Source organism: Pseudophryne corroboree, chromosome 6, assembly GCF_028390025.1.
Source record: "Pseudophryne corroboree isolate aPseCor3 chromosome 6, aPseCor3.hap2, whole genome shotgun sequence".
Taxonomy (NCBI): Eukaryota; Metazoa; Chordata; class Amphibia; order Anura; family Myobatrachidae; genus Pseudophryne; species Pseudophryne corroboree.
In genome coordinates, this window is record NC_086449.1 from 89,181,204 (window position 1) to 89,197,170 (window position 15,967).

General features: G+C 45.1%; 1 protein-coding gene across 3 annotated transcripts in view; it reads left to right on the forward strand.

Moving 5' to 3' along the window:
* The window catches only part of ZGLP1 (zinc finger GATA like protein 1), a 117,866-nt gene that overhangs the window by 39,340 nt on the left and 62,559 nt on the right, over window positions 1–15,967 (forward strand). The window contains exons 3-4 of one of the 3 annotated variants that reach the window (XM_063930203.1): window positions 4,710–4,848; window positions 6,876–7,189. The exons of the other annotated variants lie outside the window; for them this stretch is intronic. Coding sequence (XP_063786273.1) covers window positions 4,710–4,848; window positions 6,876–6,917 — 181 coding nt within the window. The 3' untranslated portion in view covers window positions 6,918–7,189. Of the gene's footprint in view, window positions 1–4,709; window positions 4,849–6,875; window positions 7,190–15,967 lie in introns of those variants that run through there. 3 annotated transcript variants of the gene reach the window in all.

The window sequence follows — 15,967 nt, forward strand, 5'->3', positions numbered from 1 at the left end:
AAGGGGTTTTACAGCCTCCATTTGTGCCTCCAGTGGCACCATGGGACCTTAATGTGATGTTACAGTTCCTTCAATCGAGTTGGTTTGAACCACTACAGGAAATAGAGTTGAAGTTTCTCACTTGGAAAGTGGTGATGCTTTTAGCCTTGACATCCGCAAGACCTTGTCTCACAAGAGCCATTACCTGATCTTCCAAGAAGATAGGGCGGAGTTGAGAACTCGCCAACATTTTCTTCCGAAGGTGGTTTCATCTTTCCACATAAACCAACCTATTGTGGTGCCAGTGGCTACTGACACGTTCACAGAGTCAAAGTCTCTAGATGTGGTTAGGGCTTTGAAGATTTATGTCGCTAGAACAGCTCGGATATGGAAAACAGAGGCTCTGTTTGTCCTGTATGCTCCCAACAAGATTGGGTGTCCTGCTTCCAAGCAGACCATTGCGCGCTGGATCAGAGGTACGATTCAGCACGCTCATTCTTTGGCTGGTTTGCTGTTTCCGAAGTCGGTGAAGGCCCATTCTACTAGGAAGGTGGGCTCGTCCTGGGCGGCTGCCCGGGGAGTTTCGGCATTACAACTTTGCCAAGCAGCTACTTGGTCAGGGTCAAACACTTTTGCTAAATTTTATAAGTTTGACACTTTGGCCGATGAGGACCTCAAGTTTGTTCAATCGGTGCTGCAGGGTCATCCGCACTCACCCGCCCGTACTGGAGCTTTGGTATAAACCCTATGGTCATGAAATGGACCCCAGCATCCTCTAGGACGTATGAGAAAACAGGATTTTAATACCTACTGGTAAATCCTTTTCTCCTAGTCCGTAGAGGTTGCTGGGCGCCCGACCCAGTGCATACTTTACCTGCAGTTTTGTTCAGTTAGTTACACAAGTTGTGTTACATTTGTTTTCAGCATGTTGCTGTAAATGGTTCATGCCTGTTGGCATGTGTTATGTTGAATGCCATGTTGTGCGGCATGGTTGAGGTGTGAGCTGGTATGATTCTCACCGTTAGTATAAATGTAAATCCTTTCCTCGAAATGTCCGTCTCCCTGGGCACAGTTCCTATAATTGAGGTCTGGAGTAGGGGCATAGAGGGAGGAGCCAGTTCACACCCTTGAAAAGTCTTAAAGTGCCCATGGCTCCTGCGGAACCGTGTATACCCCATGGTCATGAAATGGACCCCAGCATCCTCTAAGGACTAGGAGAAAAGGATTTACCGGTAGGTATTAAAATCCTGTTTTTGACCTAGGGGTGCCGTGAAAAAATTCTGATACTCAGTGCACCGTGATTCAAAAAAGTTTGAGAACCACTGTATTATACATACGTAAATAAATAAATGGTGGTACTGGGCAGTGGTGCAAGTAGAAATATTTTCATAGTGGTACTGAGTGCTGAAAAATGGGCATGGTCATGTGTTGTGAGGGGGCGTGGCCACATGCTGCTAGTAGGAGTGGCTACATGACATTAGCGGCGTGGCCACACGACAGCTCCTTTTTTTTTTTTTTTAATCTGGAGGCAAGGCTAAAAATATATAGTAATACCTCCAGTATAATAGACATATATAGTGATAACTCCAGTATAATAGAAATATATAGTAATGTCCCCAATTTAATAACAATATATAGTAATGACTCCATTATAACAGGAAAATACAGCCAATGTCGCACTCCCAGTAACCCTGTCAAAGGGGGAGGAGCTGTCATGCTGCCAAGCACCATGGCCTTGTTGCATTGTGGCACATTATAATTGTGGTAATGGCAAAGTGTATGGCAGCCAAATTCTTATGGGTACTCCGTACCCGTGTGTACCCGCACACTTGCACCACTGGTACTGGGAGACACACCCTCTAATCTTTATGAATCACAAGTAGAATATTTGTCCGAACAGCATAATGGCCCTCATTCCGAGTTGTTCGCTCGCTAGCTGATTTTAGCAGCATTGCACACACTAGGTCGCCGCCCTCTGGGAGTGAATCTTAGCATAGCAGAATTGCGAATGAAAGATTATCAGAATTGCGAATAAATTATTTTTGCAGTTTCTGAGTAGCTCGAGACTTACTCCTACACTGCGATCAGCTCAGCCCATTTCATTCCTGGTTTGATGTAACAAACACGCCCTGCGTTCGGCCAGCCACTCCCCCGTTTCTCCAGACACGCCCGCGTTTTTCCCTGACACGCCTGCGTTTTTTAGCCAACGCCGGGAAAACGCTGAGTTGCCGCCCAGGAACGCCCCTTTCCTGTCAATCATTTACCGAACACCAGTGCGACTGAAAAGTGCCGCAGATGCTACAGCAAAACAGCTAAGTTTTTAGTAAAATAACTAAGCGCATGCGCTCTGCGTAACATGCGCAGTTAGCGACTAATCGCAGTATAGCGAAAATCAGCAACGAGCGAACAACTCTGAATGACCCCTAATGTCCGCTCAAAGTCGCTTACACACTCCCCTAAAATATTATATGCTCCTCAAACTGGCATCAAATGGTATCTGAAAAAGAAGGATATGAAGAGTGACTCCTAGTGTAGTATGTAACTATTATAGTGAGTGGTGTATATATTTATTTATTTATTTATTATATAAATCTATATCTCTATATCTCTCTCTCTCTCTATATATATATATATATATATATATATATATATCTATATATATCTATATATATATATACATATATATATATATATATATATATATATATATATATATGGCACTGCAGGATTTGTTTTAATATTAAAGGTTTTTACTTCAATGTTTCGGGGGCTGTTTCCCCCATCTTCAGGAAGATACAATAACAAGAACACTTGAACAAAATGCTTACCATGTACCCCTCACCATACAATCTAACCGCAAAAATTGCTAAAAAGGTGCGGACGCATGCGCAGCATCTATCCTGCGCATGTGCCGACATTTTAGCAGGGGGGCCGCATACAATGCGATCGTCTCTGCCTGTCAATCAGGCAGAGGCAGTCGCAGGGCGGGGGGGGGGGGGCGGTGGCAGCAACGCTCCGTTTCCTAGACAGAGATGGCACTTTGTGGAGGCAGCCAAACGGGGTGGCGTCGCTGAAATGGGGGGCGCAGTATAGGCGTGATCGCAGTGGCTGCAGGACATCACTAGCTGCGCAGGCAGGAGGCAACCTTTTTGTCTGCGATCAAGCAGAAATTGCAATGCGATCGCAATTTCTGCTAGATGAAGCAGGGAAGGCGCCAGTCAGCATGCTGAGTGGCCTTGCACTTGCGATGGGCGGCCCCCTGCATGCGTTCAGAATGATTGCAAATTCTGCTAATTAGCATAATTTGCAATCCTTACTGAATTAGCTCAGGTCGCATTCCCGGAGAGCAGAGCCAGCGGGTCCTGATGACGTCACCTGCTACAGCTCCCGTCGGTTTCCATACTGATATAGAACACTCCCCAAGCGCCAGGCTGCCATATCTGTGTGATTAAAATGACAATAGCATATTGAAACACGTAGAGGCTGTCTTCACAGTAGCAACAATGTATAGTGTAACATTCTAATTTAACTCTTACATATTAAGTATTGCGTATCCATATCAAGGCTGCTGCTAATATAGCAATTAATGGAGCCTTAAAGTACAAGAAACAAAACATCACATATAAAAGCTATCAATCAAAATCTATCTGGGCATAATGAAGTAAGTTGATGACCTCTTAGTTTGAAATGCACCGCCACTGGTTGAGCCATAGGTTTTCCTTCAAGTGCCGCCTTAATCGAAGAGCAATGGAGAGCCATCCTTTCCTTAAATGCACGAGAAGTCATTCCTACGTAAAATAGTCCACATGGGCAAATGATAATGTACACCATGAATCTAGTATGGCAAGACACTACATGGTGTATGTTGAATTGTTTCCCAGAATGGGGATGACAGAATGTAGCCCCTGGTAGCATATAATTACATGTAACACATGAAGGGCATTTATAACAGCCTGTTTTTTTTGGTGGAACAATTATGCAGACTGCGTACCAGCCAATCCCGTATATTCCGACTCCTGTAACAAGTCATGGGGCGTAGCTTCTGTAATCCTGGTAAGTCTGTATCTGTAGCAATTATAGGCCATGTGGCTCTGGTGGCTTTGGGGATGACCACACTCGAAGCGTCATTAGTTGTAACCCATGTGAAATTTTGTTGCTCCATCGGGGGTATATTTAGGTTTTAATAGATCAGCGCGATTCAAATCCATCACTTTAAGTTTAGTGCGGCACAGATCCTTATAGCAATATCCACGTTCATGACATTTAAGTATCATCTTATCCAGTTCTGCTGACACATATGCTGGTTTGCTGGTGATTCTAGCAACCTGGAGCATTTGGACATTTCTCTATCATTGTTGGAGGATAATATAACATCTTCCATTTTTCAAAACCCCACAGACCGCAATACTATTTTGCAGGCAGGTAGTCAACATCCTCCTTCACTTAAGAGGATTACCCTTTTCTCAAATGCTCTGGGTATCTTTAATATAGAATATGCTTTTCAGTATATAGTTAATGATACGCCCAGATAGATTTTGCTAGCTTTTATATGTGATGTTTTGTCCGTTGTACTTTAAGGTTCCAGTAATTGCTACATGAGCACTGCAGCAGCCTTGATATGGATACTTAGTATGTAACAGTTAACATTAGAATGTTACATTATACATTGTTGCTACTGTGAACACCGCCTCTACGTGTTTCAATATACTGTTATAATTTTAATCACACAGCCTGGCACTTGGGGAGCGTTCTACATTGATATGGCAACCATCCAGAGCAGGTGACGTCATCGGGACCAGACTCTCTGATTTCCGGGAATGCGACCCGAGACTGGCGCTGCCTCATTATGCACTTGGTGAGGGGTATAAGGTAAGCATTTTGTTCATGTATTCTTGTTATTGTATCTTCCTGAAGACAGGGGAAACAGCCCCCAAAATGTTGAAGTAAAAACCTTTAATACTGAAACAGTACGGATGGTGTAATGGTCATGGGTTCGAGTCCCACCATGGCCCTAACTGTGTGGAGTTTGTATATTCTCCCCGTACTTGCGTGGGTTTCCTCCGGGTACTCAGGTTTCCTCCCACAATCCAAAAAAATATACTGGTAGGTTAATTGAATCCCAACAAAATTAACCCTAGTGTGAATGTGTGTGCGTGTACATGTGGTAGGGAAAATAGATTGTAAGCTCTACTGGGGCAGGGACTGATGTGAATGGCCAAATATTCTCTTTAAAGCGCTGCGGAATATGTGTGCGCTATATAAGTAACTGGTAATAAACAAATAATAAATAAATCCTGCAGTACCATGATTGAAGCTCTGCATTTACAGAAACTCACCTGGATTGTATATAATTGGTACAAGGGCACGCAGGTAGCTGTTACAACAAAGTGGAGTACCAAACCTGCTAGCTATATATATATATATATATATATATATATATATATATATATATATATATATATAATATGACAAATGTACACAGGGGTGCCTGACTCTAATACAACTTTTGATGACGACAGATGATCAATGGTATAAAACAGTATCTCTCCGTACAACCAAATATCTTTTGTGTTATGTATGTTTATTAAACTATACTTCATAAAAGCATAAAAACTTTAAAATATTACACCTTCCAGTCATACATTGCATTAATACAAAGCTTTCCTTAATTATTAGTAGGTGTCTCAATGAGATGACGGCAGAGTTCCTTAATGGCTTCAGTATTAACAAAATCTGTATCACCCAACGTGTTTTGTCGATAGTGACTTTATCAGGGGTGTCTTTAGAAAGAACAAAACAAAAGTTGACTTATTTTTTCACATTGAAAAAGGCAACAAGAAGAAAAAGACCACTACACTAATGAATAAATTGTGAATGTATGTGCCTACAAAGGGCCTAATTCCGAGTTGATCGCAGCAGGAACTTTGTTAGCAGTTGGGCAAAACCATGTCCACTGCAGGGGAGGCAGATATAACATGTGCAGAGAGAGTTAGATTTGGGTGTGGTGTGTTCAATCTGAAATCTAAATTGCAGTGTAAAAATAAAGCAGCCAGTATTTACCCTGCACAGAAACAAAATAACCCACCCAAATCTTACTCTCTCTGCACATGTTATATCTGCCCTCCCCCCCCCCCTGCAGTGCACATGGTTTTGCCCAATTGCTAACAAACTTGCTGCTGCGATCAACTCAGAATTTCTCCCAATGTGTATTATTTTACAGTTAAGAACTATTGGCTGTAAATATTCTGTACAATAAAATGGGGACCTGACAACCCCATTACTACTTCTTTGGAGACATAATTTTTTCCTTAGTTTTTCTGGAATATAATGTCAATATCATATATATGGAGAAATTGACATTTACTAACTGTAAGATCAATAACTATATTGAAATGTGGTTTTCTGTAGAAACAACATGTACAAACGGATTGTAATTAGTCCACTCATTCTGTTTAATTTGTCCATCTCTTTCTTCTTCTTTCCTTTTTTGCACATTGTTTGCATTTATATATATATATATATATATATATATATATATATATATATGTGTATATATATATATATATATATATATATATATATATGGCTCTGCAGGATTTGTTTTAATATTAAAGGTTTTTACTTCAATGTTTTTCAATTGCTAAAACATATTTGAGTCCTGTCAAATATGTTTTAGCAATCAATTAATATTTCAAACTCTGAAAGATACACATGTTTGAAAAGAACAACTGTCGGTGATTGCTGTAGTTGACCATGTCAACCAAATAAGCTGTGTTATAAATTGTTTCAAAAATGAATTTACGTGTAATGTCTCAACTGTAAATGGATTTACATTTGTTTCAAATGTGAAAAAATAAGTGTATATTAAGACAACTTATGTTTTGTTCTTTCTAAAGACACCCCTGATGAAGTCACTATCAACGAAACGCCTTGGGTGATACGGATTTTGTTAATACTGAAGCCATTAAAGAACTCTGTCGTCATTGAGGCACCTACTAATAATTAAGGAAAGCTTTGTATTTATTAATGCAATGTATGACTGGAAAGTGTAATATTTTAAAGTTTATCATCAGAGCAGCCCAGAGACAGACTGCTCTGGTGAAAGGATGCACTGCTACAAGTCCTGATGATGGTCCTCATTGGACCGAAACGTCACGTCGACTAATCTCTTTTTGCACAATTGCACTTTAATATGGTCTGTAAGTAATAAATGGACTATTTTTTCTGCTTCAAGCTAAATGTCTTTTTTGGAAAATTGAGTGCCCGTTCCACAACTATTGTCTATTTAATCCATTTGGATTTTTACGGAGCACCACACTGTTTCTGACCTGAATTATATGTGTGCGAATTTTTGAATTGTGTGTGTGTGTGTGTGTGTGTGTATGTATGTATGTATGTATATATATATAGTCCAGCACAGACTCGGCACTCCCATTAACAAACAGACCTTGGTCCGGTGCCCTCATAACTGCATTGCAGCAGTGCATATAGAGTTCTCATCAGCGGCACAAAGGACACAATCACAGAAGCATTAGGTGATGGTCAACGTTTCAAACCTTTACTGGTTTTTCGTCATGTATGTATGTATATATATATATATATATATATATATATATATTCGAAAATCGGTACTCCGTGGACCATGCATCCTCATACAGCAAATATTATATAGTATTTGAGAAATCTGTTTGTTTTTCTGGAGAAATATAGCTAAATATATGGCACCAGCCCAGAGGTTCTCATTATTGGTAGCGTACTGTTTTAATCTAAAAATTATGGCAGACTAGAGAACCCTGAACAATCTGCTCATATATGGGCACCCCCAGTATTAGCAGCGGTGGGAGTACTACCATTTTTAAACTCTGGGTCATTTACCAACTGCAAACGTTGTTGGCCCACACTATGTGAGCCAGCTTCCACGCATTTGCCCATTTATTTCACGCTGCATTCCAATTTCTGCTTGGTTTACTGTCCGTTACATTATGGCTTATAGTAATCCAGAAAGTGAGCAGATACATAAGGGGGAATTCAATTGTTTCTCCCCGTGGTTGCCACTAGATGTCGCCCAGTGGAGCAATAAAATTGTTGCTTTGTTCGGTAGCGCTGAGCCAGGAGGCGACACATTTCATCTCGCGGACCCCCGTGCTGGCGAGCTGTCATGTGCAAAAAGTGACCCATTTGCTTTATATGGCTAAACCCGACACAAATGGGCGCAATCGGTGCGATAACAGGCATAAATAAATTATTGCCTCTGCGATCTCCCGTAAAATAAGATGGGAGATTGGAAAGCGATATCAATTGAATTTCCCCCTATGGACTGCCTATATAATACGTTTGTTTTTGAAGATTTTTATTACATGGGTTGCAGATGTATACAACACTGCATTCAGTTCTTTACTGCGGATGCGTATCTGGATGGCTAAAAATGCATCCCACAATAAGAACATGAAAGATCTTCGGTCTACGACCTAGACATGTAATTTCTCATACGTCCTTGGGGATACTGGGAATCAATTTATTACCATGAAGTATAGACGGGTCACTAGGAGCCTTGGGCACTTTAAGAATTTGATAGTGTGGGCTGGCTCCTCCCTCTATGCCGCTCCTACCAGACTCAGCTTAGAAAATGTGCCCGGAGGAGCCGGTCATGTCACTGGAAGCTCCTGAAGAGTTTTCTATATTTATTTTATCTGTTTGTTATTTTCAGGTAGGACTGGATGGCACTAGCCTGCCTGCTTCATGGGACTGAGGGAAAGGAGGGGGAATGGCCCAACCTCTTGAAGGGTTAATGGTCCCGTTCCCCGCTGACAGGACACTAGCTTCTGAGGGAACTATTCACAATCCCCACAGTGAGCGTTCATTTCCGCAGCATGCCGCCACCCCTAACAGAGCCAGAAGAAAGAAGAGTGGTGAGTAGTAAGCCGGCTTCCCAGTTAGCGGGTCGCCAGCCATTATGGCGGCATGAGGGTGCGGATACGGTACACAGTGCAGACGCCCGGCTTCTGAGGGGGCGAACTGAGTCTCAGTACAATATATATGTACACAGTGTGGGTAATTCCAAGTTGATCGCAGCAGGATTTTTGTTAGCAATTGGGCAAAACCATGTGCACTGCAAGGGAGGCAGATATAACGTGCAGAGAGAGTTATATTTGGGTGGGGTGTGTTCAATCTGCAATCTAATTTGCAGTGTAAAAATAAAGCAGCCAGTATTTACCCTGCACAGAAACAAAATAACCCACCCAAATCTAACTCTCTCTACACATGTTATATCTGCCTCCCCTGCAGTGCACATGGTTTTGCCCAATTGCTATCAAAAATCCTGCTGCAATCAACTTGGAATTACCCCCAGTACCCAGACTGGCATTACAGACTTAAAAGGGGGCTGACTCCATTTTAGGCACATAATTACCTCAGCCAGTTCAAAAAAAGAGTGAGAAGACCACGCGCCATTGAAGGGGCGGGGCTTCACTATGAGCAGATCCAGCAGCTCACCAGCGCCATTTTCCCTCTGCAGTGGACACAGACACTGACTGACTGGGACGCGCAACTCCTCCAGAGAGACTTCAGATTACCTCAACGGTACCAAGGGGGTCATAGCAGGGGGGGGGAACGATTATTAGTGTACTGAGTATCTAATCTAGGTACTTGGTCTGCGACTTGGCATTAGCAGTAAGGGCGCCATGTGCTGGCTCCATTCTATCTCTGTGTCTCCCTGGAAGGGCTCTTTGTGGGTTAATTGTGCATTTATCCTGTTCCTGTGTGTGTGTGTGTGTGTGTGTGTGTGTGCTATCACTGTCACAGTATGTCAGACAAAGAGTGTGTTTCATGTAAGGCACAGTGTTCCTCTTCTCCATGGGGTTCACTACTGTGTACTCAGTGCAGTGTCTCCTCCCAGGCTAGCGGGGCAGAGCCAACTTGGCTGGACTCCATTAGGGGAATGATTTCCAAAATTTCTACTAAACTGTCCCGCAGTGAGAAAGAGATGCAATATTTAAGAAAATCGATGACTGAGTTTATGAAAAGAGACTCAGTACCCAAACCAGCATCTCAGTCCCCTGCCATTTGTCCGCAAATTGGCCCATATCCTGCAGTCTGACACTGATGATGAAGGGTCAGACATGGAGGATGGGAAGGTGGACTCAGAGTTGGTGGAGGCTACTCTGAGACAGGGAATAGAATCTCTCATAGAAGCTATCAGAGAAGTTCTGCATATCCCTGCTAAGGTGACAGAGGAGACTGAGGAATCTTATTTTCTCTGACGTCCTAGTGGATGCTGGGAACTCCGTAAGGACCATGGGGAATAGCGGCTCCGCAGGAGACTGGGCACAGCTAAGAAAGATTTAGGACTACCTGGTGTGCACTGGCTCCTCCCACTATGACCCTCCTCCAGACCTCAGTTAGAATCCTGTGCCCGGCTGAGCTGGATGCACACTAGGGGCTCTCCTGAGCTCCTAGAGAGAAAGTATATTTTAGGTTTTTTATTTTACAATGAGATCTGCTGGCAACAGACTCACTGCAGCGAGGGACTAAGGGGAGAAGAAGCGAACCTACCTAACTGGTGGTAGCTTGGGCTTCTTAGGCTACTGGACACCATTAGCTCCAGAGGGATCGACCGCATGGAACCGGCCATTGATGTTCGGTCCCAGAGCCGCGCCGCCGGCCCCCTTACAGAGCCAGAAGCAAGTAGAGTCCGGAAAATCGGCGGCAGAAGACATCAGTCTTCACCAAGGTAGCGCACAGCACTGCAGCTGTGTGCCATTGCTCCTCATACACACTTCACACTCCGGTCACTGAGGGTGCAGGGCGCTGGGGGGGGGGGGGGGGGCCGCCCTGAGCAGCAATAAAAACACCTTGGCTGGCAAATATATCACAATATATAGCCCCAGAGGCTATATATGTGATAAATACCCCTGCCAGAATCCATAAAAAAGCGGGAGAAAAGTCCGCTAAAAAGGGGCGGAGCTATCTCCCTCAGCACACTGGCGCCATTTTCTCTTCACAGTGCAGCTGGAAGACAGCTCCCCAGGCTCTCCCCTGTAGTTTTCAGGCTCAAAGGGTTAAAAAGAGAGGGGGGGCACTAAATTTAGGCGCAATATTGTTTATACAAGCAGCTATTGGGGGAAAAATCACTCAGTTATAGTGTTAATCCCTGCATTTATATAGCGTTCTGGTGTGTGCTGGCATACTCTCTCTCTGTCTCCCCAAAGGACTTTGTGGGGTCCTGTCCTCAGTCAGAGCATTCCCTGTGTGTGTGCTGTGTGTCGGTACGGCTGTGTCGACATGTGGGATGAGGAAGGTTACGTGGAGGTGGAGCAGAGGCCGATAAATGGGATGTCGTCCCCTGTGGGGCCGACACCAGAGTGGATGGATAGGTGGAAGGTATTAACCGACAATATCAACTCCTTACAAGGCTGGATGACGTAAAACAGCTGTGGGACAGCCGGCTTCTCAGCCCACGCCTGCCCAGGCGGCTCAAAGGCCATCAGGGGCTCAAAAAAGCGCCCGTTACCTCAGATGGCAGACACAGATGTCGACACGGAGTCTGACTCCAGTGTCGACGAGGTTGAGACATATACACAATCCACTAGGAACATCCGTTACATGATCTCGGCAATGAAAAATGTGTTACGCATTTCTGACATGAACCCAAGTACCACATAAAAGGGGTTTTATTTTTGGGGAGAAAAAGCAGCCAGTGTTTTGTTCCCCCATCAGATGAATGAATGAAGTGTGTAAAGTAGCATGGGTTCCCCCAATAAGAAACTGGTAATTTCTAAAAAGTTACTGATGGCGTACCCTTTCCCGCCAGAGGATAGGTCACGTTGGGAGATATCCCTTAGGGTGGATAAGGCGCTCACACGTTTGTCAAAAAAGGTGGCACTGCCGTCTTAGGATACGGCCACCTTGAAGGAGCCTGCTGATAAAAAGCAGGAGGCTATCCTGAAGTCTGTATATACACACTCAGGTTATATACTGAGACCTGCAATTGCCTCAGCATAAATAGTGCTGCTGCAGCATGGTCTGATACCCTGTCAGATAATATTAATACTCTAAGACAGGGATAATAGTTTGCTAACATAGAGCATATTAAAGACGTCGTCTTATATATAAAGGATGCACAGAGGGATATTTGACGGCTGGCATCCAGAATTAATGCAATGTCCATTCTGCCAGGAGGGTATTAGAAACCCGGCAGTGGACAGGTGATGCTGCCTATAAAAGGCACATGGAGATTCTGCCTTATAAGGGTGAGGAATTGTTTGGGGATGGTCTCTGGGACCTCGTATCCACAGCAACAGCTGGGAAGAAAATTTTTTTACCTCAGGTTTCCTCACAGCCTAAGAAAGCACCGTATTTTCAGGTACAGTCCTTTCGGCTTCAGAAAAGCAAGCGGGTCAAAGGCGCTTCCTTTCTGCACAGAGACAAGTGAAGAAGGAAAAAGCTGCACCAGCAGCCAGTTCCCAGGATCAAAAATCTTCCCCCGCTTCCTCTGAGTCCATCGCTTGACGTTGGGGCTCCACAGGTGGAGACAGGTGCGGTAGGGGCGCGTCTCGGGAACTTCAGGGACCAGTGGGTTTGCCCACAGGTGGATCCCTAGGTTCTGCAAATAGTATCACAGGGATACAGGCTGGAGTTCGAGGCGACTCCCCCTCGCCGTTACCTCACCTCAGCCTTGCCTGCTGCCCTCGGAGAAAGGTAGTACTGGCGGCAATTCACAAGCTGCACTTCCAGCAGGTGAAATCAAGGTACCCCTCCTTCAACAAGGCCGGGGTTACTATTCCAAAATGTTGTGGTACCGAAACCAGACGGTTCGGTGAGACCAATTCTAAAATTGAAATCCTTGAACACTTATATACGAAGGTTCAAGTTCGAAATGGAATCGCTCAGGGCGATTATTGCAAGCCTGGAGAATTTCATGGTATCACTGGACATCAAGGATGCTTACCTGCATGTCCCTATTTACCCTCTTCACCAGGAGTACCTCAAAATTGTGGTACAGGATTGTCATTACCAATTCCAGACGTTGCCGTTGGTCTGTCCCCGGCACCGAGGTATTTACCAAGGTAATGGCCGAAATAATTATTCCGTACTTGGACGATCTCCTTATAAAGGCGAGGTCCATGGAGCAGTTGTTCGGCGGAGTAGCACTATCTCGGGAAGTGCTACAACAGCACGGCTGGATTCTGAATATTCCAAAGTCGCAGCTGGTTCCTACGATGCGTCTACTGTTCCTGAGTATGGTTCTGGACACAGAACAGGATAAAAAGGGTTTCTCCCGGAGGAGAAGTCCGAGTTGTCGTCTCTAGACAGAGACCTCCTAATACGTATGCAGGTGTCGGTGCATCAATGCACGCGAGCCCTGGGAAGGATGGTAGCTTCTTACGAAGAAATTCCATTCGCCAGGTCCCATACAAGGATTTTCCAGTGGGATCTATTGGACATGTGGTCCGGGTCGCATCTTCAGATGCATCGGCGGATAACCCTGTCTCCAAGGGCCAGGGTGTCGCTGTTGTGGTGGCTGCAGAGTGCTCATCTTCTAGGGGGCCGCAGATGCGGCATACAGGACTGGGTCCTGGTGACCACGGATGCCAGCCTTCGAGGCTGGGGGGCAGTCACACAGGGAAGAAACTTCCAAGGCTATGGAAAAGTCAGGAGACTTCCCTACACATAAATATTCTGGAACTAAGGGCCATTTACAATGCCCTAAGTCAGGCTAGACCCCTGCTTCAACACCGGCCGGTGCTGATCCAGTCAGGCAACATCACGGCGGTCGCTCATGTAAACGACAGGGCGGCACAAGAAGCAGGATGGCGATGGCAGAAGCCACAAGGATTCTCCGATGGGCGGAAAATCTTGTGTTAGCACTGTCAGCAGTGTTCATTCCCGGAGTGGACAACTGAGAAGCAGACTTTCTCAGAAGACACGACCTCCACCCGGGAGAGTGGGGACTTCATCCAGAAGTCTTCCAAATGATTGTACACCGTTGGGAAAGGCCACAGGTGGACATGATGGCGTCCCGCCTCAACTAAAAGTTACAAAGATATTGCGCCAGGTCAAGGACCCTCAGGCGATAGCTGTGGACGCTCTGGTAACACCGTGGGTGTACCAGTCGGTGTATGTGTTCCCTTCTCTGCCTCTCTTACCCAGGGTAATGAGAATAATAAGAAGGAGAGGAGTAAGAACTATACTCATTGTTCCGGGTGGGCCAAGAAGAGCTTGGTAACCAGAACTCCAAGAAATGATCTCAGAGGACCCATGGCCTCTGCCGCTCAGACAGGACCTGCTGCAGCAGGGGGCCTGTCTGTTCCAAGACGTACCGCGGCTGCGTTGGACGGCATGGCGGTTGAACGCCGGATCCTGAAGGAAAAGGGAATTCCGGAGGAAGTTATCCCTACGCTATTTAAAGCTAGGAAAGAAGTGAACGCTAACCATTATCACCGCATATGGCGGAAATATGTTGCGTACTGTGAGGCCAGGAAGGCCCCAAAGGAGAAATTTCAGCTAGGTCGATTTCTGCACTTCCTACAGTCAGAGGTAACTATGGGCCTACAATTGGGTTCCATTAAGGTCCAGATTTCGGCTCTATCGATTTTCTTCCAAAATGGAACTGGCTTCACTGCCTGAAGTTCAGACTTTTGTTAAGGGAGGGCTGCATAGTCAGCCCCCGTTTGTGCCTCCAGTGGCACCGTGGGATCTCAACGTGGTGTTGGATTTCCTGAAGTCGCATTGGTTTGAGCCACTTAAATCCGTGGAGCTATAATACCTCACGTGGAAAGTGGTCATTCTGTGGGCCTTGGCGTCGGCCAGGCGTGTATCAGAATTGACAAAAGCCCTTATCTGTATTTTATATGGGAAAGGCGAAATTGAGGACTCGTTCCCAATTCCTTCCTAAGGTGATATCAGTTTTTCATGTGAACCAACCTATTGTGGTGCCTGCGGCTACTTGGGACTTGGAGGATTCCAAGTTACTGGATGTAGTCAGGGCCCTGAAAAGTATATGTTTCCAGGACAGCTGGAGTCAGGAAGACTGACTCGCTATTTATCCTGTATGCACCCAACAAGCTGGGTGCTCCTGCTTCTAAGCAGACGATTGCTCGCTGGATCTGTAGCACAATTCAACTTGCACATTCTGCGGATGGACTGCCGCACCCTAAATCTGTAAAAGCCCATTCCACGAGGAAAGTGGACTCTTCTTGGGCGGCTGCCCGAGGGGTCTCGGCTTTACAACTTTGCCGAGCTGCTACTTGGTCAGGGGCAAACACGTTTGCAAAATTCTACAAATTTGATACCCTGGCTGAGGAGGACCTTGAATTCTCTCATTTGGTGCTGCAGAGTCATCCGCACTCTCCCGCCCGTTTGGGAGCTTTGGTATAATCCCCATGGTCCTTACGGAGTCCCCAGCATCCACTAGGACGTCAGAGAAAATAAGATTTTACTCACCGGTAAATCTATTTCTCGTAGTCCGTAGTGGATGCTGGGCGCCCGTCCCAAGTGCGGACTGTCTGCAATACTTGTATATAGTTATCGTTAACTAAAAGGGTTATTGTTGAGCCATCTGTTGAGAGGCTCTGATATGTTCATACTGTTAACTGGGTATCATATCACGAGTTATACGGTGTGATTGGTGTGGCTGGTATGAGTCTTACCCGGGATTCAAAATCCTTCCTTATTGTGTCAGCTCTTCCGGGCACAGTATCCTAACTGAGGTCTGGAGGAGGGTCATAGTGGGAGGAGCCAGAGCACACCAGGTAGTCCTAAATCTTTCTTAGCTGTGCCCAGTCTCCTGCGGAGCCGCTATTCCCCATGGTCCTTACGGAGTCCCCAGCATCCACTACGGACTACGAGAAATAGATTTACCGGTGAGTAAAATCTTATTTTAATATAAAAAAGAAATCCTCAGCCACTTTTCCTGTGTCAATGGAACTAAATACCCTGTTTGATGGACCGTGGGTTAATCCTGGTAGGAAATTTCAAATCCCTGAAAGTG